At 49.5% G+C, this 27,973-nt stretch overlaps 1 protein-coding gene and 1 pseudogene across 8 annotated transcripts; both read right to left on the bottom strand.

Annotated features, from left to right (window-relative positions):
• On the bottom strand, window positions 1–27,553 carry PTGS1 (prostaglandin-endoperoxide synthase 1). Of its 8 annotated transcripts, none has more exons than XM_072748705.1 (11): window positions 27,381–27,553; window positions 27,192–27,290; window positions 20,513–20,629; window positions 20,015–20,155; window positions 19,668–19,811; window positions 17,028–17,209; window positions 16,832–16,915; window positions 14,353–14,599; window positions 12,243–12,529; window positions 8,703–8,850; window positions 1–1,589 (listed from the first exon to the last, which is right to left on the bottom strand). In XM_072748705.1, exons 1-11 carry the CDS (start codon window positions 27,484–27,486, stop codon window positions 1,585–1,587), a joined length of 1,560 nt encoding a protein of 519 aa, XP_072604806.1. In that variant the 5' UTR covers window positions 27,487–27,553; the 3' UTR covers window positions 1–1,584. The 8 variants fall into 8 exon arrangements, with proteins under 8 accessions (XP_072604806.1, XP_072604804.1, XP_025865040.1 ...); XM_026009255.2 differs by lacking the exon at window positions 1–1,589 and adding an exon at window positions 6,061–7,180; XM_072748703.1 differs by lacking the exons at window positions 27,192–27,290; window positions 27,381–27,553 and adding an exon at window positions 22,732–23,098.
• LOC112928015 (ATP synthase subunit gamma, mitochondrial-like) lies at window positions 377–1,180 on the bottom strand (annotated as a pseudogene).
• Window positions 27,554–27,973: the final 420 nt, after the last annotated feature.

Here is a 27,973-nt window from a genome sequence, read left to right on the forward strand (position 1 = left end):
TTTTTTTCTTATGGTAAGCTGTTTATTGTAAGATAATTTACAAACATCTTGCTGTCTTTAGTAGTTTAAACAATGGATCAGGGGATCCCTGGGTGGCGCAGCGGTTTGGCGCCTGCCTTTGGCCCAGGGCGCGATCCTGGAGACCCGGGATCGAGTCCCACGTCGGGCTCCCGGTGCATGGAGTCTCCCTCTGCCTGTGTCTCTGCCTCTCTCTCTCTCTCTCTCTCTCTCTCTCCATGTGACTATCATAAAAAAAAAAAAATTAAACAATGGATCAACAATTTCTTCTGATGAGGACAGCAGTAAGCTAAAAATAAAATCAGCGGGCTGAATTTTCCCTCCTTACTTCTTATCTGAGGATGAAACTTGGTTTTCATTAATCCAGAGCTGCTGCAAGAGAGATGATTTCAATCAACTCTTTCGTGATGACAGCCTGGCGGGTGCAATTGAACGTCAAAGTCAGTTTGTCAATCATCTCAGAAGCATTCTTGCTAGCATTGTCCATGGCCGTCATCCTGGCACTCTGCTCACTTGTGGTGGATTGATGATGTTGGCTAAATTGTATTCTTGGTAATTCTGCAGCACGTCAGCATCAATATCATCATAGATACTCATACTCTCAGCACTTGCAACGGTTTCAAGGGAAAAGACGGGCTTTTCTTCTGTCTTGTAGGAGATGACAGACCTGAACTGATTATAGATTATCATTTATTTGACCCTTCGTCACATTCATATCCAGAATTCAGCAGTTCCAGGGCAATGACGGATGCATCTGATTTTATCACCAATTCCAATGAACATAACTTCTTTCCCGGCTGCTTCGAGTGGGGCCACCTCATTTTTCATCTGTTTAGCAACCGACAAATGAATAGCAGAGCCCTCGATCTGAAGACACACTGATAAGAAGGTGTTTTTTCTTGTTTTCAGGCACCTTAATATCAGCTTTTTCATACAGGGCCAAAAAGCCTATTCCATACACTTGAGCTGGTTTCAGTTCTCCCTCAGCTAGGGCATATTTTGCTGCTGCTACCATTTTCATAGACGTGGTGATTTTCTGAATGTTTTTGATGGACTTTAGTCGCCTGGTAATATCTTTTAGAGTTACCATATTTCGAACTTGGATCCATTGCGGCTGCATGGCCCAGGCGGAGAGCCTGGTGACGCCCACCCAAGAGAACATGGTGCTACCGGCCCCACTGAAGGTCGGTCAGACAGCTCATCTGGAAGTATATTAATATCACCAGCACCTACCACATCACTGCACCCTGCACCCTCTGTACCCCCATCTCTACTGTGATTCTAGTTCTGGAGGTCTTGATGGGTCACATGGTGGACATAGAGCCATACATCAGAGCTTCACTGCAGCCTTCCACCCCTTTCAGCTGCATGAGTATGGACAAATCACCTTATTTTTCTGCATCTCAGCATCCTCCCTTGTGAAACAGGAAAATGTGTGCAGGGGGCTAATACTTAATGAAATCGACAGGTAAAGTACATGCCACAGAGCAGCCTCTTAATTAATATATATTTCTTTTCCTCTTCTCTAATGGTGCCTATCCCACTTGTGAATCTGTTTTCTTTCCATCAAGCTGTAAAGCAGAAGACACAGCAGGTGATTTTGAATAGAGAACAGGAAACATTTCCCATAATAAATGTAATAAAAGATGATGTTTTAAATAGACTCTGTTATGAGTTAAAATCTGCCACTGAGGCAGCTTTATTCGTAAGTCAAAAAATGCAAAAAACCCCAGTGTCCATTCACAGTAGACTAGATAAATCCTTTGTAGTGTACATCTCTTAGAAGCAATTTTTTAAAAATCAAACTGCTTATAGACACAGCAACGTGGATGTCAACAGACACACTGAGCAAAAGAAGCCACACACACACACACACACACACACACACACACACACACACAAATATATACTGCTATTTTTGTATGACTCTATTCAAATTAAATTTATAAGCCGAAACTAACCAATGGAGGGAAGTCAGACTAGTGGTAACATTTTGTAGGTTTTTGACTAGGAAAAGCCGCAAAAGAGCCTATAGTGCTGGAAAAGTTCTGTATCTTGAGTTTTGGGTGGTAGCTTGAGTTCATGTAAAAACTCATTGAGGTATGCACTTAAGATTGTGGCACTTTGTTGTATGCATGTTATACTCCAAGGTAGAGGTGGGGGTAGGTGGCAAGGGGAAACCCACCACACAAGTCCACAAAAATATACTGCCACACTGCCCTAAAACCCAAACTATCAAGCCTAAAGTTGTGCCAGTGGTTCAAAAGTCTTTTGACCAAAAGTACAAAGATTAAGGGGGGAAAAATTTTTTTTTGGACCCAGCCTGGGAGGAAACCAACTTTAAATGAATAAAACACATATAACAACTAAAATCGAGATCATGAGGAAAGTGTTTTATTGTAGTTCCCTGAAGAGTGCTCTATAAAAGGGTTATTGAAATTTTAATATTCTTTATTGTCATTCACAGAGTTATTTTGGTTTAAGGTCCATTTGTATAGTAAACGCATGATTAAGCAGGAAAGCTGGTTACAACCGCATGTCTGACATTTTTGACACTTTTTACTCAAAAGTTATTAGAAAAAGTGGACTACGTGCATTCTACAGTCTTTGTGCCTCTACTGTTCTGTACTTCTGAAATTTCACTGCTTATATTCTTTGCTTGCAATTACATTAAGCTGCTGCCTGACTGATAGTGGTGCCATTGTAATGCTCTCTGCTGTGTTCTGAGGCTAGGACTCACAGAGGCAAACAGAGCCAAGAATACTCAGATCCACTGATTTAGACCTTCTATGTCCCTCAGCCCCTTTGAACATCCTTCCTATGTATGAGCTTCCCACATTATGGGTCCTTCTTCCCCAGAGTACAAGCCAGAAAACTCACTTGCCTCTCTTCTCTTGGAGCTAGAGTGCAGGCATGGGGGCTAGGCTCCCCTAATCAGACATGAAATAAAAACTACTTTAATTCTAAGTAGGGAAAATCAGGGAGGTAGGCACCATGCAAAATGAATCTGCTTTCTGGCAGGGGTGGCTGTCGATGCTGCCAAGTCTCAGGGGCAGCAAGAGTGGGGTTTTAGCAGCAGAGGGGCCATTTGAGATGCCTGTGTCCAGTGGCAGGAGCAGAGGCAAGTGGACCAGTGGCTGCTGCTGTTCTTGGGCACAAAGCCTCAAGCCTATTTCCTGGTCCTGCCAATGGCTCCATGAGCTGTGCAGTGTCCCATAAAAAATTCCTTCCAATTTAAACGGGCTGGAGAGAGTTCTGTTGTTGGCACTGAGAGCCCTGAGTGTCACCCACTATGTCAGTCAGTGTTCTCTAGAAACACAGAACCAATAGAAGGTGATAGATAATAGTAGATAGATAGATGACAGATGTATAGGAAACGCATAGGTGGCTTTGTTTTTAGGAATTGGCTTACACTTCATCAGAGTTGACAAGTCTGAAATCCATATGGTAGGCTGGAAACTCAAGCAGGAGCTGATGCATAGTCTTGAGGCAGAAAGGATAGCATGCAATAGCTACACCCCATCTCCTCTTCTCTTGGAGAATCTCAGTTTTTACTCTTAAAGCCTTTTGACTAATTAGATGAGGCCCAGCCATGTTATCAGGGTAATCTTTGCTTAAGGTCAACAGATAATAGATGTTAACCACATCTGAAAAATACATTCACAGCCATACCTAGATTGCCATCTGATTAAATTACTGTGTGCTGTAGCCCAGCCAAGGTGACACATAAAATTAACCATCATACCAGCCAGATCAAGATTCCAGGAATGAGCATTCATCTTATGAGCATTCAGAGCTTTCACTCTGAAGAAGATTTCTTGGTACATTCAACATAAGTTTCTATGTGCAAAAATTTCACATATAGCTGTCCATACAGAAAATCCACCTAAGCTAGGCACCTGCATTCAAGAGAAAACTATCCTTGGAATCCATCCCATCCTCCCATCCCCCACAGCCCTCTACCTGCCTCCAACTGCTGTGGCCTCTCAGCTGGACTACAGCCACAGCCTCTTCACCATTCTGCCAACCTTCGGCCCTTCCTGCTCTGCTCTGTTGTCCACCCAGCCCCACGATATTCTTTCTTAAACACTAGCCTAACTGGGGCACCTGGGTGGCTCAGCGCTTGAGCATCTGCCTTTGGGCCTGGGCGTGATCCCGTGGTCCTGGGATCGAGTCCCACATCAGGCTCCCTGCATGGAGCCTGCTTCTCCCTCTGCCCATGTCTCTGCCTCTTTCTCTCTCTGTCATGAATAAATAAAATCTTTAAAAACAAATACAAAACACTAGTCTAACTGTGTCTCCCTTGATTAAAAATCCTTTCAGGCCAACTCAGTGCTTCTGTCATCTCAAGCCAACAGCCATTAAGGTTTGGCTGCACACAATAGACACCAACTTATGTGAAAGAGGAATTCATGGAGCAGCCCTCAGGATGGAAGGAAAAGCTAAGGTCTTAAGAAGGACAGGAACCCAGGCTTCCCTAGTGACCTTGGAAGCAGGGACTCAGGGACAATCTTTTCAGAGCCCAGCTTTGGAGATGAAGCCGTTGGATATTTCAAATCTCCATGCAACTCCACTCAGTGGCCAATTTATAAGGAGAGGGTGTCCGACTGGCCAGGATTGGTTCACAGACCCACCCCTTGGCCATAATAGGGCCCCTGGTGGAACCACCAGCAGTGGAATTAATGAGATGGGGGAGGAACCTCTGGTAAAGTTGGGGTATTAGCAAAGAGGGGAAAATAGATACCAAGTAAGCAAGGACAAAACAGCCATTCCATGCCCATTTTCAGCAACCAAAGGATCCCTGATCACCAGAGCAACAGGGGAAGCTGAGAAGAATTACATTATCTGCATTCAACAGGGCCAGGAAGGCATGGTGTAAGCAGTCCCCAGCCAACTAAGAAGAAACAAGGATCTCTCTGGACTGTAAGACAGGAAGCCTAGCCCTGGGGACCCTCAGCCTGGACCCCATCTTCTCTCATTGTTTCTGGGCCATTATTCTTACTGAGAAAATCTAAGCCCCAACTGGGAGCATGAGAGAACTTTCCCAATCTCTTACCTTTCCCCTCTGACCTGTCCTCCCCTGCCTGGCTACATGGGCAGGGGGACGGGGGCTAGGGGGGTGGTTTATGTGGCTGGCAAAGGGTCTCAGGAGCCAAGCAGGGGAGGGCAGAGGAGTATGGATTAGAAAGAAAGACATGCTCACGCTGCCTTTGTCTTTATTTCATTGTTTTCTTGTTTCTCATCTCCTCCACCCCCACTGGAATGTAAGCTCCACACAGACAAAAGCCTTGTCTGTCTTGATCACTCACTGCCACAGCCCCAAGCCTATAACAGTGGCTACTGTGTAGAAAGCACTTAGCAAAATAAATATTTGTGACTGAAAGGATAGCATGCAATAGCTACACCCCATCTTCTGCCCCTGATCCTGAGTCAGAGAGGCAAGATCAGGCCTGGAACTGAGTCAAATCAGGAATCAGGAGGAAAGCACAGCTCCAGATTCACCCAGATCCAGGTCCTGGCCTGTCCCTGGCACCTGTGGGGCATGTCACTGAGCCATCCTGAGTCTCAGTTTTCTTGTTTTTGAAATGAGGATTATACCACATACTTCACGCTCTTGGGTTAGAATAAATGAGAATTAAATGTGGAAAATTGGCACACAGTAAGTGCCCTCCTTCCCAGATACCCTTCCTCTCTGCCCTTGTATGCTTTGTAAGGGAGGGAATCATTTTTTTGTTTTGTTTTTTTGTTTTATTTTGTTTTGTTTTGTTGAGGGAATCGTTTTAACCAGACAGTGGAAACCGAACACTCTGCCTCCTGGGGCTTGTATCTTTTTAGGAGAGCAGCCCGTGGAAGGGCAATGCCTGACCCACAGTGGGGAAATGGAGCATCAGTGGTGGAAAAGTTAGGTCATGACAGCCTCTAGAGTCAGTGGAAGGTATCATGCTACAACCTCTAGCACACTGAGCTGGCAGCTTGGAGAAAGACCACTCCAGTGTTGCTTCTGCATCTGGGAATGGGATGAAAAGTAATACATAATAGGCATTTTGGAAAAAGAATTTTATTAGTTTCATGAGAAACAGCTGTCATGAGTCAAGACAAAGATGGCAACAGAGCTCTGGTGGCCTCCAACCAATGACCTGGAAAAAGCCCACCTGTTCTATCTCCTTGGACCAGGGTCTGAGTCAGCGTCCCAGGAAGAACACTCTGCCCCCTAAGTCCTCGGGGCAGGCACAGAGGCAGGCAATGCACTCTGGTTAGACTGTAGATTCTCCTGCTTTGTGGGTATCTCACTGAACAGGAAAATGAATCAAATTACCATTCTAGGCATTCGGAGCAAGACTGATCTGGCATACCAGCCACTATTTTGGATCAGCAATCAAGAGCACAACATTCTGAACTGCCAGTGAAAAAAATCAACATGCTGGAGGGCTGCCCAGAATTCTAGAATGCAAAATAAGAATCCCCTATCTTTCTAGATGATTCTGTCAGGAGCTTCACATTAGAGAATGCCTATGTCCTAAGTCAACCAGAAGTCTGACATTCTAGGTTGTCGGCCAGGAACCAGTGTTCTGGCTTGCCAAAGAAGCATCACTCCATCCATTCTAGATGGTCAACCAGGAATTCAGCATTCTAGAATAACAAACAAGACCATGATATTCCAGATAATGGGTGAGAGACACAAAGTTCTAAATGTTGACCTTGATATTCTTGAGGCAAACCAAAGACCCAACATTTGGGATTATTAACCCCAGCCTCAGCATTCTGGGATGACAAGTCCACCCTCCAGAATGCTGCTGCTCTGCCCCTCAGAGCTCTGTGGACGGCCGCTCCACACCAGGCCCGCCATCCTGGTGGGGGTCAGGCACGCGGAAGGAAACATAGGGACAAGTCTTGGTGTTAAGGCAGACCAGCTTCTTCAGTGTGGCTGTCTTGACCACATTGAAGCCCATCTCACCACCGAATGTGCTCGGCTTCCAGTACTCTGGAGAACAGATGGGATTTCCTAGGAGGCCCTTAAGGGAGAAGGGAGCCCCAATTTCTATCATACTCTCTCCAAAGATGGAGTTTGGATGGCACTTCTCCAGAAGCAGCCCCGGGTAGAATTCCAAGGCATCAATGTCTCCATACAGCTCCTCCAACTCGGCTGCCATCTCCTTCTCCCCTGAAAGGAGGGGAAGCTAGAGTCAGAGATGTGGTACCATTAAGGTTAATGTGAAGAGGGAAACTTCTAGGCCCACCTTTTTCTGAGGGAGAATACGGAACTTCAGAAGAGCAACTGAACAGCTGAGCACATGCCCTAACATCTGGCCTGTCTCACTGACCCTTCTTCCAGGGCTGCATCTAGAGGAGAAATTTGCTGCTGAAGAAGGAGTCAAGGGCCTAGATTGGCCACCAGACAGCATGTGACCTTCAGCAACTCATCTATCTTCTTGGTGCCCTAACTGCCTGAGGGAGACACTCTCCATCTGGTTCAAGTCCCTTTATGCTACTGGAGCTCAGAGATGTAATGTAACTTGTCCAACCTCACACAGAGATTTATTTACAGTGCTATTTTCCCTCTCTGAACTTTCACGGGAGATTAAAGAGTAACAGAATTATGGGGAACTCTCTCCTCACAATGTGAGGCCCACATGTTCACAGACAGTGACTGAAGGGGACAGACATAGAGCTTCTCTATCTATTTCCTCAAACCCACCCTCTAGAAAGCACTAGTACACAGTCATGGGTCATATCACACCCTGGTCAAATCCTCCCACTGTTTGTGACAAGAGTTCCCAAACTCTTGGCTGCCCAATGACTAGACTCTTTCTGAAGAAGAAGAAGAAGAAGAAGAAGAAGAAGAAGAAGAAGAAGAAGAAAGAAGAAAGAAGAAAGGGGCAGTCCTGGTGGCTCAGTGGTTTAGCACCGCCTTCAGCCCAGGACCTGACCCTGGAGACCCGGGATTGAGTTCCATGTCGGGCTCCCTTAGTGGAGCCTGCTTCTCCCTCTGCCTATGTCTGCCTCTCTCTCTCTCTCTCTCTCTCTCTCTCTCTCTCTCTCCCTCTCTCTGTCTCTCATGAATAAATAAATAAAATCTTAAAAAAAAGAAGAAGAAAGTATATATATTGTACACACACACAGATTATTGGACTCCATGCATGCCTACTGAATCAGAATCTCGGGGAGAGAGATATGGGATTTGGTATTTTTAAACCATTTTCTAGGCAATTCTTAAGCAGCTGGTCCATAAGTGGGTATTTAGGAACCACTAGGTAGAGCAAAACCCAAATCCTTTCACACAGAATCCAAATTTGGCTCCAATCTGCCATCGCTAACTCCCACCCTCCCCACACATAAGCACCTTGCTCCCACTGCTGTTCTCCCTAACAGGCTCATTCTTTATGATCTCTGTACCTTTGTACTTTCTGTTCTTCCACATAGAATACCTTTCCCCCTATTCTCCATCCAAAAAAATCCCTATTTATCTCCTTCAAATCCAGCTGAGAAGCCACTTTCTTCCCCCAAGTAGGGTCATTTGCTCCCATCATCCCCATCCCCCTCCCCAACACGGTGCTCACACCTCTCATGAGCCCCACAGTCATAGCACTGGGGGGTGATAATAACCCCACTCTTTCCACAATGTCCCCCTCACTCTACTGAGAGTCCCTCAAAGGCAGGCCTATGTTCAGGAAACAGCTGTTCACCTGTGAGTTCCTGGAAGGACATGTAGGGCCTCATGCCAAACCTCTTGCGGTACTCATTGAAGGGCTGCAGCCGCAACTCACGGGATTCCTTGATGGTTTCCACAGCCACGTGCAGGACATGGTGGTCTATGTTTCTACCCCCACCAATCTGCCAAGACATAAACATAGCTGCAGTCTGAAAGCCAGGCCACACTGTCCCGGAGAACTTCAGGTCAGGAGCTCTTCCCAAGCACAGACAGAGCACGGCTGGACTCAGCAGCCACCATGCTAGGGACATGGCCCCGGGTCTGCTGCTATCATGCTTTCTCAGGGACACCCCTGAGTCTTAGCTTCCTCATCATTTAAGTGGCAGTGGGCCAGGAGGACATCTCCATTGCATTTAGGTGAGAATCCCAACATCCAGTTACAGGAGGTTCTACAACTATTAGGTTCATTAACTAGGATTCCATAAAAGAGGGGCCAGCATGGCACCAGCTCAAACAGAGGGGAAGGGCATTCTGGCTCTGGGAATGAAATGTAGAGAGGCAGAGGGGTTTCTGAGACAGCAAATGAGGAACAAATGGATGGACAGATATTAGTCTGGGGGACTGAAACTTTATGGCATTCTTCAAATCCATTATTATCAACGAATACAGATGGGGGTCTTACTAAGGAGTGTTTTTCAATTGGTTTTCATTCCCTGTTAAAAAAGTGAACCACTATTAACCAACCACCACCAGGAAAGATAAACTCAGAGCCAGATGGTAGGAACACAGAGTATCATTCACAGCAGTTAAAGCCATCCACGGGAACACGGGTGACTATGTGTTGTTTCTCCTTCTGCCAAGTGTCCTGGGGGGTAGCAGTCATAAGCTAGCAGGGAGGGAGCTAAAATTTTGCCATGAAAACCATAGTGTATACACAATGTTAGCTTAACTAAACTTGGTGTGATATCCTGTGAAGGGAGATAAAATTTTGCCATGAAAACCATAGTGTATACACAATGTTAGCTTAACTAAACTTGGTGTGATATCCTGTGAAGGGAGATAAAACAGAGTTCAAAGCTCAGGGAACCTGGTAAGATCAAAAGTCCGCAGAGAAAAATTCTGATTCATAACAGTTAAGGAGTATTAGTCTAAAGAAAACTCAATTTTCTTTCATCTCATTGCTTGGGATGCATTGACAATGTCAATGCTTAAGAAAGAGTTTTGTTTAGATAAAACAAATGTAATGGGGTAGGAAAGAGGAAAACCATGGTAGGATGAAATCATTCACCTTGGATAAAGGCTAGCAGAGGCCAGTGCCTATTTCATCTCTGCCATTTGCAAGCTGTGGGACCCTTGTGGGTTGATCTGTGTCCCCCAAAGAGATATGTTGAAGTCTTAACCCCTAGCACCTGTGAATGTGACCTTATTTGGAAATAGATGTCATCAAGCAAAGATGAGGTCATAGTCCATTATGGGGATCCTGATCCAATAATGACTGGTATCCTGATAGAGAAAACAGAGACTCAGGGAGACTCCATGTTGGAGTGATGTGTCTAAGAGGATTGCCAGTAGCCAGCAGAAGCTAAGACAATGGCATGGAACACATTCTCCCCTGGAGACTTCAGAGAGAGCACAGCCCTGCCCATACCTTCTACCCTCCAGGAATATGAAATAATAAAACAAACTCAGTTTGTAGTCCTTTGTTATGGCAGCCCTGGGAAACTAAGGCAGGGACCTTGGGCAAATTACTTGTTTCAGTTTCATCATATGCAAAAATGGGGAAGGTAAGAGCACCCACCTGATCTGGTTGTGGTAAACAAGCAAGATAAAGTATGCAAAGCAGTTATCATAGTGTTGGTCCCATGGTAACCCCCAAGATGGCAGCCATGTGTAGCAATGATCAGAGAAAGCCCTGTTTTATCGCTTCTCATGCTTTCTTGAGCATCCCAAGAGCCAACACACTTCTGTCGCCCTTCTGCCTTGGACCAAGTACAACACCAGGGCTTTTCATACAGTATCATGGCTGTTCCTTGAAAATGCTTTGCAATCCATACAGCCCAACACAAAGCTAAAGCTACTGTCTCTGTTCATGTCTTTGTCCCCACAGAGAACAGAGGCCATAAACCAACCAGCAGCTGCCCAGGGGTGGCAGTGCACACTAATTCCAGTCAAATTACCAGTGGTAAACCTAAATCCACATGGTGCCACAATGTCATGATAAGGCTTGGGGACAAGGATCAGAGAGAAACAGGGGTGAAGGGAGCTGAGACAGAGGAGATAGGAGTTTCCAAACATGGGGGAGGGGATATTTAGGAGGGAGCTAGTTAGAAATTCCAGGGAAAGGGCTGTATTAGTTTGCTAGGGTGGCCATAACAAAGTATCACAGCACAGGTGCCTTAAACAACAGAAATTTCATTACAGTCTGGAAGCCAGAAGTTGAAGATTAGAGTGTCAGCAAGGTGAGTTTCATTTTGAGATCTCTGTCCTTAGCTCACAGATGGCCCTCTTCTCCCTAAGTCTTCCCACTCTGCATGTCTGTATCCTAACCTCCTCTTCTTGTAAGGACACCAGTCACAGTGGGACTCACCCTTTGGCCTCATTTAAACTTAGTGACCTCTGTTAAGGCCCCGTCTCCAAATATAGTCACAGTTGAGACACTGGTTGTTAGGACCTCAACATATGAGTGGGGGATGGGGACAATTCAGCCCAAAACAGAGGCCTGTAATTTCACAAAGCCCTACTATGTAAAGACACTTTCACATACATTACCATATCCTGAATGTCCTCGTGGTCCTCAAATCACCATGCCCTCTGATGTCCAGGCCCTTGCCATGCTGTCCCCTCCACATGGATCACGGTCATCCCCTGCCATCAATACTACTTCTTTCCCTGAGAGAGCTCTCTTCATCCTTTAGATCTCCGCTCAGACATCATCTCCTTATCTTACAGCTCTCGACTCTGGGTCACAAGCCCTCTCCAAGTTCCCAGAGCATCATAGGCTCTTCGTATTGTGGCTCTTAACATGCTTTTATAATTCTTTTTTTATAAAGATTTTTATTTATTTATAGAGACAGAGAAAGAGAGAGAGAGAGAGAGAGGCAGAGGCACAGGCAGAGGGAGAAGCAGGCTCCATGCAGGGAGCCCGACATGGGACTCGATCCTGGGTCTCCAGGATCACACCTCAGGCTGCAGGCAGCGCTAAACCGCTACACCACGGGGGCTGCCCTGCTTTTATAATTCTAATAACATCAAAAAAAGAAAGCACCTGACACAATGTTTTACACAAAGTGCATGCTCATATGATGTTAGCTGTTATAGGAGTATCATTTCTCGCTAGGTGTCAGTGCCAAGGGGACAAGGACCCAAGAACTATGTTGATCTTACTTGCCACTCTACCCCCAGCACCTGGTATTGCTGAATGAACAAAAGAACAAGAGTAAGAATAAAGGAATGGATGAGGGAATGTGGGAGTGGCCTTGCCCCATGGAACGGAAGAGAACACTGGGGTTTGGGTCTGGGTCGGATGCATCCCAGAACGCCCTGCCCTCTCCCTCTTCTCTCTGTGGAGGCATACCCGGCCAGCGCTCTGGCGAGAGAAGGCATCCACCAGGGCCTCGATCCCGTAGTGCGTCAGCATGGAGGTGTTGAACAGGAACTGCTCATAGCTGTACTCCTGGGAACCCACCCAGAAGGAGTCTGGCATGAGCGGGTGCCAGTGGTACAGCTGGTTGAACTCCATAGCGATGCGGTTGCGGTACTGGAACTGGGCGCTAAACAGCAGCTCCGGGTCGAACTTCAGCTGCAAGAAGTAGCCACTCAACTGCTGCACATACTCTTCAATCACAATCTTGATGGTCTCCCCTGGGACAGAGGACGGGGACAAGGGTCAAGGAAGCACCGAGACTCAGCCACCGGGCTGGGCTCGGGAGGCAGGCCAGTTTGTGAAAGGTGCTGGCTTGCTCTTCACTTCCTTAGTGTGATTACTGTTGTTGAATTCCGGGAGGCCACTTTCACTTTGTCTTTTTTTAAATGGGGGTGTGAAAACAAAGCTTTCCGTCTCAGGTTGGACCCGTGTCCCAAGACAAGAGCCCTCAGCTACTACCACGTTCCAAGGGAGGTTGTCGGCTCCACTAAGCGGGACATGGAGAGTGCCCAACAGTTGGTTCTGTGGCTAGGGGTGACCACCCTCCCATGGCCCATGAAAAGAGGTGAGAGCGGTCGCAACAATGGGAAAGTGGAGATGAGCTTCATGAGGGCTTCCAGCCTGCAGACACCCTCCAGGGCTGACAGGGGGCTTCAGAGAGACCTCTCAGCTGCCACCGCAGCAAAACAGGGAGGCTGCGGATAGAAGATGAATCTAGTCCCATTTATATTTCTCATATGTTCTTATATATCAGAATTCTCATAAATGGCTTTTCCTCGGCCCTCTCAGTAACCTGCTATAGAGTAAAGAGCCAGGAAAGAAACAAATTAAACATTCTGTAACAGAATGAAAACCAGTCATTTAGGTCGGAAAAGAAACGGATTCTTTTGGCTGATTAGGAGACAAACTGGCTTCTAGCAAATTGATTTGGAGCCATGAAACTGGCCATCAGCAGCATCTAGAACCTGGCGTAACCATTTCTAGCCAATCTGAGCTTGGGCTGTGAAGGTAAACCTCACCTTCCTGCTCTGTAAAATGTGCGGGGTGATGCTACGGATAGGGCCGTTGGGAATAATAGACAGCACCTACCTGGCCCAGGGCCCCACATAATTGGGAGAATGATCACATGCAAGTGGGAAAGAGTGCTAGGTGTAGGCATGTGGGGAACCCTCCTGCTCCACTCAGGAAGGAGCTCCCCTGGGATGAAGGTTGTTGGGGAGGATGAACCAAAGCACTGGATATACAGCTCCATCACCTTTGTTCATAGTTCCGAACAGCAGTCAATACTCTGAGCAGCCTCCAGCTATAGACTTGCCCTCTCTGATCAAAGTCTCCAAAATGCTGGGACTTAAGAACCAGCTCCTTCTCCTTCTCTAGGCTATTCCTGTCCCTGATGCCTGGCTCTTCCAGGCTTTAGTGAATCAGGCAATATAATTGGGACCAGCCATGCCCAGGGATGCCCAGAGGCAGGGGAAAGGGATTCCTGGTGACTCAGAGTGAACACAGTCTGGACAGGGGTGTCAGGGACCAGGCTTCCAGGCAGGAAACCATCTGACATTTTAGGCTGCAGACACGCCCCCATAGGGGACACAAAAATATCCTGTCCCTGAGTCACCCAGAAGCTACCAAACCCCAGGAAGGCAGATACACACAGGGCAGAAACAGGAGTATTCCAGAAGGCTGGTCAGGCTGGAGTCTGACCTGCACATGTTAGGGATGTCACTGTGTGCCTCTGGGGCAGTAGACAGGGAAACAGATTGGGGTGGCTAATCAAATCTGCTGCAAGTCACCCAGCTAATGATCAACCATCACGGCCACCCATTTTCTGAAGGCCTACTATGTGCTAAGTGCTTGTCATTATCTCAACGAATCCTTACAATCATCATTAGCCCCAAATTCCAGATTTGGAAACTGAGCCTCACAGAGCAGAAGAGCCCTGCTCAAGGGCTTATAGCATCTCATCCCAACTCTCTCTCCCCAAGCCCCCCAACCCCTGCCTTTCAGGACAGAGGACATGACAGGGCAGGTCTGGAGTCCTTACCAATGAGGATGAGGCGGGCCGTCTGGAAGAGTTGCTCATCACCCCAAGTGGGGTGCTCAGCCTTCAGCAGGTCACACACACGATTGTGCTCACGCAGCCAGAGCGTGGCATAGAGCATGAGCCCAGGAAGCAGCCCAAACACCTCCTGGCCCACGGCCATCTGACTCTGGGGCAGAATGCCCCGTGGGTAGTGCATCAACACAGGCGCCTCCTCCACAGATGGCGGGTACATCTCTCCATCCAGAACCTGTGGGATGGGACCACCTGGCAACCTGGGGACAGCGTGGGTGCCTGCACTTGCCACAGCTGACATTCCCTAGTTACAGCTGTCCATGCCACACAGAGCAACTGCCCACCCTCCCTAACCAAGGCCTGCTAATTCTAGCTGATTCTAGTTCCTAAATCTTAGAATGGGTCCTTTTCTCTCTATCCCCTCTGCCACCCCCTACTTCTAACCCACCCTCATCTTCCATGCTGACACTTCTCGTCAGTGGCTCCCTATGTCAACCCTTGCCTCCAGATAGTCCATTCTCAGCACCGCAGCCAGAGTAATCCTTTAAAAAACACTAATTTAGTATCATGTCCTGGCTTCAAACCCTCCCACGTTCTCTCTCTGCTCTTGGCAGAAATTGGAAATCCTAAAAACACCCCATAGGTGTCTCCCCCCCCTCACCTTCAGTCATTCAGGTGTCCAGCTACCACATGCCCCTTCCCTCACTCCCTCTGAGTAGCACAAGCTGTCCATCCTCTCCAAGTCCAAGTCCAGGTACTGTTAGCCCAGAAAGCCCAATTCCACCCCCTTGGCCTCTTGAACTCCCCTCATCCTCCCTGAAGTTCTTGATTTATCTGATCTTCCTAGCAGGGAAGCCTTCCCCACCCTAACACTTCCCCAGCACTCTCATGGCCCCTTCCTAGTGGGCGATCACAAGTGTAACTGGTTCTATGGCAGATTTTTCATTTAGTCAATAAACATACACTGACCTGTAGTAGGGCCTACTACAAGCCAAGTTCTGTTCTTAGCCTTAAAGATTCAGAGTTTGGTTTGTTTAGATTTGTGTAGTCCAATAGGGGAGTGGCTAGTCACATGTAGCTGTTGAGCACTAGAAATGTGGTTGGTGTGAATGAAGAACTGAATCTGTAACTTTATTTCATGTAGATTTAAATTTTAAAATGGCTACGTCAGCAATTGGAACATCTTTAAGTATGCTCAGAACAACTTTGAGCATGTAAATCTACTTTCTAACTGTAACTTTGTGAAATCTAAATACAGATCAGAGATCTCTACTGAAAAGTTGGCATCCAAAGTAAAATGTGCTGTGAATATAAAATATAGATCAGTTTGAAGATTTAGCAGGAAAAAAAAAGAATGTGAGATATTTGTTTAATAATTTCTGTATTGAAAGGGAGACAGAACATGAGAGACTCCTAACTCTGGGAAACGAACTAGGGGTGGTGGAAGGGGAGGAGGGCAGGGGGTGGGGGTGAATGGGTGGCGGGCACTTAGGGGGGCACTTGAAGGGATGAGCACTGGGTGTTATTCTGTATGTTGGCAAATTGAACACCAATAAAAAATAAATTTATTATTTAAAAATGTATTATGAGGAAAATATAAATACATGTGGTATGTTGTTCTTTGGGATGCATACACATATAATACAAATAAAATATATAATATCTATAAAATGAAAAAAATAATTTCTGTATTGATTCCATGTTGAAATGGTAATATGTTGTGCTGGCTATCCATGGGGTTAAATAAAATACATTATTAAAATCAGTTTCAGGGGCACCTGAGGGGCTCCGTGGTTGAGCATCTGCCTTTGGCTTAGGGCGTGATCCAGGGGTCCTGGGGTCAAGTCCCACATTGGGCTCCCTGCAAGGAGGCTGCTTCTCCCTCTGCCTAGGTCTCTGCCTCTCTCTGTGTCTCTCATGAATAAATAAATGAAATCTTAAAAATAAAATCAATTTCACCTGTTTATTTTTACCTTTTTCAATGTGGCCACCAGAGAAATTTTAATGACATATGTGGCTCACATCATATTTCTAGTAGACGGTGCTTGTGCAGGCACAAAGTCCTTGTGGAACAGGCATCCTAGCATCTGGGGGTGGCCCTCACTCATCTGTGAGTTCCTTAAGGTCAGGACCCATTAACTCTCATGGTCAATGCTCAGTCACCTACATGAGGCACATCATAGTATCCAAATGATATGGTGGAAAAATTCAGTGTACATATGCAGACTGGAAATGTCCATCTCCTCCTATCAAGTCTGGAAGTCTACCTCCCAGGAGAACATGAGAGGCCATGTCTGCTCCCGGTGTGCTTCTCTGGCCTGGCACCTTCTCCCCGGGTTCATTGTCTCTCTTATTCACACACACCTCCAGCTCCTGCAGCTGGCCCTCCTAGGCTGTCACTATACCCTTTGCCAGGGAAGACCACAGGAGGCCTCTCCCACTGTCCCACCTGTAAGCCCAGTGCTACCTGATACTTGAGTTTCCCATCCTTAAAGAGCCGCAGCTGATACTGACGGTCCAGATTGTCCCCATAAATGTGGCCAAGATCTACCTGAGGAGAGAAAGAGGGTCCACTCAGATCCCCAGGGGCTGCCTCGGCGGCGATGGCCTGCACGTGCTAAGTTGGGGTCCAGAGAAGTCCTGAGCCCCTCCTAGGTACTCACCCCATGGCCCAAGGCCTTGGTGAAGCCAGGACCCATCTTGCCAGAAGTTTTGAAGAACTGATGGGTGAAGTGTTGTGCAAAGAAGGCGAACATGAGGTTGGTGCCTTGGGGGTCAGGTATGAACTTCCTCCTGAGCAGGAAGCGACGGCCCAGGAGTTGGGCGTCTGGCAACTGCTTCTTCCCTGGTTGGGGAGGTGGGAAGGGGCAGTAGCTGCCTTCTGCCTCAGTCTCCCTGCCCCAGGACCTTCTGGGTTCTCTGGACCAAACTGGTCCACAGAGGAAGCCCAGAACAGCCTCCCTCCTACTGGATAGCCCTTGCACTTTCTCTACCAAAAGACCCTAGAAATATTTATAGGTAAAAATAGCATGATACTTAGAATTTGCTATAGATTACTCATAAAAAATAAGAGATGAAATAAGATTGGCAAATTATGGGTACATTTTGAAGTGGAGAGATGGATACATAGCAGTTTATCATGCTTTCCTCTCAACTTCTGGATGTGTTTGCAACTTTGAAAAAGTTAATCAAGAAGGAAGAAGAAAGAAAAGTAAATAAAACAAGAAGAAAGAAAAAAGGAACTTGGACTTCCTGGCCCTGGAGCAAGGTAGTCTGTGTTTAAAACTAGGGACATGGGTACCTGGGTGGTTCAGTGGTTGAGCATCTGCCTTTGGCTCAGGTCATGATCCCAGGGGCCTGGGAGTGAGTCCCGCATCAGGCTCCCCACTGGGAGCCTGCTTCTGCCTATCTCTCTGTTTCTCATAAATAAATAAATAAATAAATAAATAAATAAATAAATAAAATATTTAAAAATTAATTAATAATTAAGCAATTAGTTAATTACAACTGGGGATGCTGCCTGCTGACTGTGTAAACATAGAGAATTCACTACATCTTTCTGAGCCTCATTTTTTTATCTGTAAAATAAGGCAAATGATACCTATTTTACGCAGTATTTTGAGGCATTCATGAGATAATATAAACATGACTGAGCACTGGTGTGATGGGATCTTATAAATCAAAGATCAGTGAACTTCAAACTTTTTCTGTAAGACAGCTAGTCAATATTTTAGGCTTTGCCAACATATGAGCTCTGTCACCATCTATTCTGCTTTGCTGTAGGGGAAAACAGTCATAGATGATACCTAAACAAATGAATGTGACCAAGTTCTAAAAAAAACTTTATTCACAAAGTAGGGAGTAGACTGGATTTGGGCTGTAGGCTGGAGTTTGCCAACCTATGTTAAATGACGCCAGTCTTTCCGTCTGGAGAAAAGACAGCAGGTCATCTTGAAGCAGGTGTCTGTCATCATGTGAATCAGTATTAAGGGCCTTCCTTGGGGCACCTGCGTGGCTCAGTCGGTTAGGCGTTTGCCTTCAGCTCAGGTAATGATCTTGGGGTCCTGGGATTAAGCCCCCTGTCAGGCTTCCTGCTCAGCAGGAAGTCTGTTTCTCCCTCTTCCTCTGCCTCTCCACACCCCCCTACCTACTCATTCTCTCTTTCTCAAATAAGTAAAATCTTTAAAAAAAAAAAAAAAAAAAAAAAAGAGCCTTCTTAATTACATCAGTATCAGATAAGTCAGTACCAAATGCCCACACAGAAAGGAATGACAGAATTTTTGTGTTTTGGTAAAGGCATCCTTTTATAATACCTTAAACGGGTCCCAGTGTTGAAGGTTCAAGATCAATAGAACCTCTCTGGATTGAGATGGCCAACTGGTTTCCTCCAGCGGGCAAGAAGATCAAGCACCCCAAAGGAAACTCACCAAAAGGGAAGTTGGAGGGAGTGGTCTATACCCTATAACCTAGAATCATGGCTGACACTGAGCAAGGACTGGTTCCTGCAAAAGGCTGGCAGAGTCCAGAAACTGCCAGATCCAGCTATCTGGTAGGATAGTCATGCTTTAGGTTTAGTAGCTAAATATGTGAGTGCAAACCATCAGAGTAGTGCCCTAGAGACCCAAGTAAGGACATCAATATATATGCAACATTCTGAACCAGCAAAGATTCACAACCACGGGACTGCACAGGACAGGCATTCAACAGCCAGGAACAGAAGTGATGTCAATGGTGGACCAACGCTTCTCTTGTTTCCTCTATACTTGAAGCAGACTTCATGGCTCTGAACTGAGTAAAGCCCTGGGTTTTTGGGCAATCAGGGGGGAGTGGGAAGAAAGATTTAGGAAGAAGACTCCTGCCAGTGAGACCAAGTGGGGTCTCAGGCAACTAAAGGAAAGAACTCTTACTGATGAAGCACAGTAAACTACACCAGTGAAGAGCCAAACATGGAGTTAGCAACCAAAAAATAGTACACTATTCCTTCCTACATTTCAATTTTTAAGTCCCCCCCCCCATTCCAGCAGGATCCTACCAATTCAGGAGACAAGGGTTCAAGTAAAGAGGCACCCTGGAAATACAGAAGCACTAGTCTGACTCTGCCCTAACTTTCTAGGTGACCTCAGCAAGAGGCCCTCATTCCCTAGCCCTGTCCTTGTCTGTGGTTCTGGATATGCCATATATCTTGCCTTGGTCCACCCGTCTCAGAAATGAGTCAATAATTGCTCTTCCACCTGCTTTTTCCCAAAGAGAACAGAGCATCTCTGTGACCCCTAGGCCCAGCTCCCTAACCCCATCTCCATTACCTTTGGTCCCCATGGGCGTGGGGCAATCTTGGGGCACAGAGGGCAGAACACGAGTGTAATAGCTCACATTGGAGAAGGACTCCCAGCTGATGTAGTCATGCGCTATGTTGTAGGTGGGAGGACTGGGGATAAGGTTGGAACGCGCTATAGAGGATGAAAACAGTGGTGACAATGGGTTTCCCATCCCCTGTTACACCCCCTTCCCTCCCTCCTCTTGGGTTGGACATGTTGAATCTGGCATCACAGTCTCCCACCCACTGTCCTTATCAGATGTCAAGAATTCCAAGAGCTGGCAGGATTTCTTGCTCCCCAGATTGCGGGGGGGTGGGGGGGCGCACTCCACTCACCTGTGAGTACCAGGCGCATGAGCATGTCACGGATGAAGGTGGCATTGATGAATTCCCAAAACCAGCGCCCATGCGTCAGCAGGAAATGGAGGAAAGAGGGACTGGGGCGCAGTGAATTCCGGAGCCAGGTCCACAGCTCGGCTGCAGGGATAGTAGGAGGCACTCAGTCGGGATCAGAAGTATCCGGAGTAGAAGATGGGACCTGGAAACTTGGCCATGATGGAACCAGGTAGAACACACAGGGCAGGGTAAGGGTGGAAAGTTGGGAGACATGACACATGACAGAGCCAGAAGCAGATGTGAGTGAGGGCAGGGGCTGGGGCCAGGGTGTGAGCTCTGCCGCAGCAGGGTCAAGGAGAGGGCCAGAGGTCAAAGCCAGGCAAGGAAGGAAGACAGAGCCTTGGCCAGGGGTGAGGGCAGGATGTCCGTGGGTCTCGGGACTAGCCCAGGGGAGTCAGGGGAGCCAGGACAGGAGTGGGGCCAGGAGTCCCAGCTCACGGATGGTGCAGTTGGGGCCAGAATAGCCCGTGCGGGTGCAGTCACACTGGTAGCGGTCAAGGCCGAAGCGGACACAGATCCCTTGGTGCTGACATGGGTAGTAACAACACGGGTTCACTGCAGGGAAGAAGCAAAGATCACAGACCACTCTAAAGTGATCCCCCAACCCCCATTCTGCCCTGACAGGGAAGTGTAGGGCCAGATTTAGGGCATGGACTCAAGTCACAGCTCTGTTCTAACTCATTCAGGGGCCCTCTCTAGACTTCAGTGTTCACCTCGGGGGTCCTCTCTGTTGTCCCAGTCATGCACAGAAGTCCCCGGCCCTACCTTGTTCAGGCCCTGCTCTGGTCTCCAGCCCCGTCCACACTGTGCCCCCAGGGGAAGTCCCCTCTCTTCCCTGCTGCTGTCAGAGTAGGGTAGGGAAAGAGTCCAGACCCCAACTGTGACACCAAAGGTTAGGAAACAGCTGATAAGATACTGCAGCCACAGAGATTTCTAGAGCGTTCACTTCCTGCCAGGTCAGAGCCCAGCACCAAGGGCAGGGTTTGTGGATAAGGAAGGGGGGCTTCTCTCAAACCAGCGCCCCCCCAAAAAAACCCAGCCCCTAAACTCTAGGCACCTGGACACTAGGAAGATGAGAGTGTCCACCTTCTCTCTATTTCTGCAGAAGTGGGGTAAGAGCGGGAATCGTAATGCCCACTCACAGATAGGGAAACTGAGGCCAGATAAGGCAAACCTCACGCAGGTCACCCAGAAAGTCATACCAGACAAACTGCCTTTCATTTCCACCCCACCACCCCCAGATTCAACACTCAAGCCCAAGGAAAGAATTTTCCCAGATCCCTGTAGACAAAGCGTGGGTTTGAGGGAAGTCCCAGCCGTGGCCCATGTCAGAGTGGATTCTGGGCTCCAGGATCTTAAGGAAGGTCAGGGACCAAGGAAACAGCACAGATAGGGTTGGACAAATCTCCTGAGTTGGTGAATGGAGCTCTGGTGTCAGCCCTCCTGCCTCCTGGTGAAATCCACACCAGTAAGTCCCTCCTTGTGTCTAATTCAGGTCTTGCTGACCACAGCCCCTTTGCTCAGATCTGCACTGCTTTAGTGATTCTTCAACAGCAGAGTCAGAGACTTCTCAGGGCTCATTTGGTGTTCATTACAGCTCAGTGAGGGAAACCGAGGATCAGGGAGAAGGGGAGGCTTGGTCAAGGACATAGAACAGAGCAGGGCTTTCCTTGTAGACCCAAGTCTCCTGGATCTTGGCAAGGGCTGCTTCCCTGGTCTCATATCAAAAACACCAGACTCCACTGAGCAAACACACTTCCTCATCTAAGTTCAGAACCAACAGTACTTGGAACTCCTATTCTTCGCACCACTGATTATTGGGAGCCAAGAGGGTAGCAACAGGCGGTAGAAGGGTGTTGTTATCAGAGGGCATGACCCTAGGCAAGGACTGACCCCTTCACTCTCAGCCTCTTCACTTTGCAGCATGGGGGCTGGAGAGCAGAGTGCTCCTGGCCCCCACCCAGGGGAGCACCCCAGCAGCAGCAGCACTCCCCCCAACACACACACACACACACACACACACACACACACACACACACACACAGGCGTGCCAGCAAGAAGAGAATCGCAGGAATCATGCAAATAGTTTTTCTTAAGCCCTGGCACTCCCACAGTCCCACAATGGCGTCTCTGTGGAACCCTGTAGGGATGCAGCAGGGTAGGGCCAACCGGAAGAGGGCTGGACAGAAATGGCCTTATCAAGCCAACACAGGCAGACCCAGCGGACAGGACTCAGCCTCCCCTCCCAAAGCCACAGGCCCAGAAATGCCAAGGAGGGTGAGTGGATGATCACCCACAGCTGGCTCGGGGCTCTCCTCATTGATTCCTCCTGCTCAGGACGCTCTGTCCACCTGCCCACCTCACCTGCCCAGGAGCCCCGGAAGGCCCCCGCCGTGTGGCTCCCAAGCCTGACACACGAGGCCCTCTGTCACAGATGGGTCAGTCCTACCACCAAGCAGGCACAAGGCTAAAAGCCCAGCCTTTCTCTGGGCTCATCTTCCCCACCCTTATTGCAGCAGGGCTCTCAGAAGGACTCCAGGAGCTGTGGCAGCCCCATCCCTTGGCCCCCAAGCCGAAAGCTCTCCTTCCTTTGCCCAGAGGGCTGCTCTTCCCTAACAAAGCCCTCCAGGGCCACCTGACCCTCCCAGGGAGCTCACCTCTTGCATCTTCCAGGAAATCTGCCCTGAGAGTCCTTCGCCCTGCTCCATGTTCCCACTTGGCCTGCTTCTCTCCACCATGAGCCCCCCCAAAGAAGGGGCCATGCTTCCCCCCCACTTTCTCCTTTCTAACACTGGCCACGCCCACACTCGAGCTCCACCCGAGAGGATCCAGCCACCCACAGGATCCAGATGTGCTGGCCAGAGCTTGACAAATGTTTGCGGAGTTCATAAAATGAAGCCAAGAGAATGGCGACCCTCTTTGGCGACCCTTGGCCAAAAAGCATCCCTCATCCGTGGTAGCCAGCTCTGAGGGCCAGCCTCGAGCCTTCCCGCTGCCTGCCCCAGAGTTCTGACCCAGCTCCTGCCCACATCCCTCTCCTGCCAGCAGAGGAGATGTGCCCAGGGAAGGCTCCTCCCACCCGGCCCGGCTGTCCAACCTTCCCTCCCTCCTGCTTCGTGATGTCTCCATAAACACCAGCTGCCCTGGGCAGGAAAAGCTCCTGTGAGGACAACAGCTGTCACTGGGGTCCCTGGGTGTCTGGGTGGGCAGGGAGGAGCTAAGTGCCTCTTCCCTGGGATGAGCCTGAGCACACTGGACTGTCACAGTTGCCAGGAATTCCGGGGCTCTAGCAACCACTCCACAGCCTTGCGTGCCTCCTACTCTTTTTTATCTGCTCGGCACTCCACAGGACGGTGGATAAGACTCCCTGTGGCACAAATGAGGAATGTGAGGCTCAGGAGCAGGAGCCTAGCCCCAAGCCCCACAGCTTTGAAGTGGCAGAGCCAAGACTTGGACTCTCTTCTCTTTTCCTCCCTTCTTTCCACTGGAGGTTCCCAGGCCTGGATCTGGGAAGCGGATGGGGTGGGACAGTCACTTTGAACCATGAACTGGGAATGACCTCAGAGGGATCACCATTCCCTGCCGCAATTAGAGTTCTAGGACTTCTCACAAAGAAAGGCCTTCCTTCAGTCTAACTTAAATCCAGCATGCTTTCATGCCAGTTCTGCTCTGTGTTCAGTGGAGGACACCCTGTATAATGAACCATCCAGAAAGGGACAGCTGGGTGGTTCAGTGGTTGAGCGTCTGCCCTTGGCTCAGGGCGTGATCCTGGGGTCCTGGGATTGAGTCCCGCATCGGGCTCCCTACGGGGAGCCTGCTTCTCCCTCTGCCTGTGCCTCTGCCTTTCTCCATGTCTCTCATGAATAAATAAATAAAATCTTTAAAAAAAAATCCAGAAAGAGAAGTGGGGAGATATAGGCACCAAATGTACTAAGTTCCCAGTACAGGGCCAGGTACCCGGTAGGTGTTGGGGAAAATGTATCAAGAGAGTGGCTGTTTTTTACCAGTTGTATATTTTCAGGCACATCCCTTCTACCCTCCAATCCTCATTCCTATGTATCCCAGAAAGGGGATGGAGCAGACGAGCTCTAAGATGCCTCCTTTTCTGCCTCCCCTTCTTCTCTACTCTGGTTCAAGCACATCTATTCCCATAAATCTCCATTATTTGCATCACTATGAATCCCCCAGCCCATCAGCTGAGAACCTTGCAACTTGCTCTCACTGAATCTTTAAGCCACCCCAGAGGTGGGGTTGACCAGCCTACTCATCCCACACATATTCCCACAGATGAGACTATCCAGTACTGTCTAGCTCCAGGACTTTCTGAGGATTCAGACAAAGAAATGTCCCCAAGCCCAGGAGTCAGGGCTCCGGGCAGGGTATGGGAACACTATGTCCACCGGGATGCAGAGGGTACCTTGCAGGTAGCAAGAGGGACCATTACAGGGACTGAGCTGAAATCTCCTAAGAATAATATTTAGAGAAGCTCTAGGGGTTTGGCTGCCAAAGAGCAGGGGGCGGGGAGGCCCTGACTAACCAGACCTGGGCCCCAGTTCCTATACTCAGCAGAGATAGCAGCCAGAGCTGAGGCACCAGCATACAAGGCCCCATCAGCTGGGCCACCCCCTGCTGGGAGAGTCTGCTGGAGAGGAAGCCCCCCCCCCAAAGGCCCAGCTGGTACTGCAGATAGGAAGCAGCCAGCTGTGTGCAGCAGGGGGGACTCTTCTCAGGCTGGGTTCCCCCCTGCCATGTGCCAGGGCTCACTGGCCTCAGGACCCTCTTGCACAGAGCTCAGAGCCATGTATCTCTTGCCAAGGAGAGAATACTAGGCCAAGTCCAGGTGCTGGAGGTGATGAACTGGAGCCTTAAGACTCTGCTTGCATGGCCTTACCCTCCAAGCCAGACTCCATCTCCTCCCCTACACGAGAAATCAAAGCAACATTCTCCCTGCCATCTGCCACCTGCCCCTAGGTGAGTCTGCAGCCCTCATCTCCTGGGGGTCGGCCTTTGCTGTACCTCTAAGGGCACCCAGAGGCTCTGGCTTCCCAGGGGAGATGCCCAGGCGTCTTGCCTCACAGATCTGAAGTAGAGTACAGCCCCGCATGCAGTTCCTTGCTGTTCCTTCCTTGACCCTGGCAACAATGCTCCTTAAAGTCTCCTGGCCTCCAGTTCTGCCCCAAGTTACCTGTCCCACCCACTCACCCTCAGGCTGGAGTCCTGTCTCCTCACCCACATCCAAAGGCCCTTGCCAGCCAGCACCTGCCTCTTGTCCCACTCCTAGGTTCCCATCTGCCTCCCAAGGTGCAGAGCTTTAGGCTTCTGCTCTGCCATCACTTCCATCAGAAAGACCTTACAGAGTCTCATAGTAAAGCCTCAGAGCCCTTCTCGTCACTCACCACCTCCTTGGGGATCTAAGTCAGACATTAGCACCTCCAGGAAGCCTCCCTGTGTTCCTCACCCTGCCTGGAGCCTCACACATCCCTGTGTGTCCCGCAGTCGTGACCCCGGACCCCCTCTGGATCACAGTCTATGGGCATTTCTGACTCCCTGTGAGATCTGGGCCCCTCTCAGCTCTGCACCTCCAGCTCCAGCCAAAAACTTAAAGCAAGTCCTTGGGAATGTTTGTGGAGTGAAAAGAATAATTCCATTTAAACACTTGTGATATAAAGATAAGTAGAAAAGACAAAAACAAAACGGCACAGACCAGGGCTCACTGGGCATTAGTGAACACACCGGTAGACAGGCAGGCCAGCCCTTCTTGCCCTGGGGAATTGGAGCCTCAGCACGGGGAGTGGGGGGATGTTGAAGCCTCAGAGGAAGTGGTGTGCTGATCCAGGGGCTGACAAATCGGTCACTCAAGCAGCCTGGTCAGCCCCAGCTCTGCTGCTGGGTCTCAGATAAATGGACCCCTCTGGACCTCAGCTCTCCCTTCTGTAGAATGGGTCTGACACATCTCCCTGGCAGGGCTGCCGTGAGCACCAAGAAGTAGAGGCCCGTAGCTGGGCTTTGTAAACTGTAAAGTGCTGGTCACATGAGTCTTCTTTCTCTTCTCCCCATGAACTGGGCCTCTGCTTATCTCCAAACTCTGGAAGCACCCTCCACCTGGCTTCCCCAAATGCCACCTACTCAAAAGCCTTTCCTCTGGGAAATCTGGGCTGATTCACAGTCCTCATAGACATCTTTCTTCTCTCAACTGAGCTCCAAGTCCTTACAGCATCACAACAGAAAACTCAGACCCCTCTCTGCAACCACCTTCCCACCAGCCCTCTCTGGCCCACATTTTCCCCCAGAGGGGAAGTGGAGACCCAGAGATCATATGGCGAGGTGGTGGAGGAAGGTATGCCCAGGACTTGCACACCTGCACATGAGCATGCATGCGTGCGTGCACACGCGAGCGCACACACACACACACACACACACACACACACACACACACACACGCCAGCCATAAGCTCCGGGAGGGAGGCTGGCTGAGGGTGGAGTTGAATTCCTTCACCCGGAACCTGGTACATGCATGGCAGGGGAGCAGGAGTGGTGGAATTTTACAGGATCTGACTCTCCCCATCATCTTCTGCGTGATGAAACAGGGTCCTTGGAGGGGAATGGTGGTGCTTGCCTGGGGTGAGTGGGGTTGGGGCTCTGTGGAAAGACCTTGCAAAGTGCCTAGAGTAAGATAGATTGCAATTTCAAGTTTAAACGCTTGCCCCACCATGTGCTGTGTGAGCTAGAGAGAATTACGCACCTTCCCGAGCCTAAATCACCTGCCCAGTGGGAACCTCACAGCTGAGGATTTAAACGGCAGGGGTTGTTGGGGGCAAGGCGGCTGGGACAGCTGGGGGCCGGGAGCAGGTCAGGGAACCGCAGAGGCGCTATCCCTTCCACCAAGGCCCAGTCTCCCAGTCTGCCCTCTCCCCCCAAAATAGCCTGTGGCGCCCTAGCCAAGGCCCCTCGCCCCTGGGGGTCTTCAGAGCGCCCTTCTCCCCAGCAGAGTCAGCTCCCTCCCCCATCCCAGGTCCACTGGGCAGAAAGGGGAAGCTGGGTCGGCCCCCGGGGAGGAGGGGCCAGGCCTGGGCGCAGGACTGGGGGGCCCCCCGGGGGCGAGGAGTGGGCCGCCTACCAGGCGCTGGGGTCGGGGCCTCCGCGGGCAGGACCGGGGGCGGCGGCGGCAGCAGCAGCAGCAGCAGGAGCAGCGGACACCGGCGCAAGCGACTCCTCCCTGCAGAGCGAGAGGTGAGGGCTGAGCCTGGCATTCGAGGCTCCACCAGGAGGCGAAGAGGGGTCCTGGGGGCCTCAGGGTCGAACTCACGGCTCATAGTTCTGGGCGGCTGCTGCGCTTGGGGTGCAGACTGCCGGGCTCCCGGGGTGCGTCTGTGCCAGGAGCTCCCGCTGCGCCGGGCCCGCCCCCTCCCCATTCCCTAGCTCCACCTCTCCAGCCCGCTGTCACCTCGGCGCCTCCGCCCTCTGACTTCCTCTGCTCCCGCTCCAGACGAAACGTTTTATTAATTATTCTGATCGCAACTAAAGCGATTTTTCCCCGAGATCCTTGAGGCACTTGAGCCTTTGAAGCCCCGTGACACCAGAATTGTGTCCATTTGGTAGACAGGAAACTGAGGCCCAGAGATTATGTGCAATGCTGAGGTCACCCAAGTCTTCAGGGCAGAACCCAGAGTATCTCAGGCTAGAAGTGGCCCCCAGAGTGGAAAAGGGGGCAGTCCAGGCTGGCATGCATGTAGTTTCTGGATGAGAAACCCACTCAGACAGATCCAACAGGGAGGACTGGCTACACCCGGAGGGCCTGGCTCTGCCTTCTGAGGCCACAGGTCTGTCTGACCTCTGCTGCCAGAAAACCAAGAGACCTGAGCTCAAATCCAGACTCACAGCTTACTAGCTGTGTCACCT

The sequence above is a fragment of the Vulpes vulpes genome, chromosome 2, assembly GCF_048418805.1.
Source record: "Vulpes vulpes isolate BD-2025 chromosome 2, VulVul3, whole genome shotgun sequence".
NCBI classification, from domain to species: domain Eukaryota; kingdom Metazoa; phylum Chordata; class Mammalia; order Carnivora; family Canidae; genus Vulpes; species Vulpes vulpes.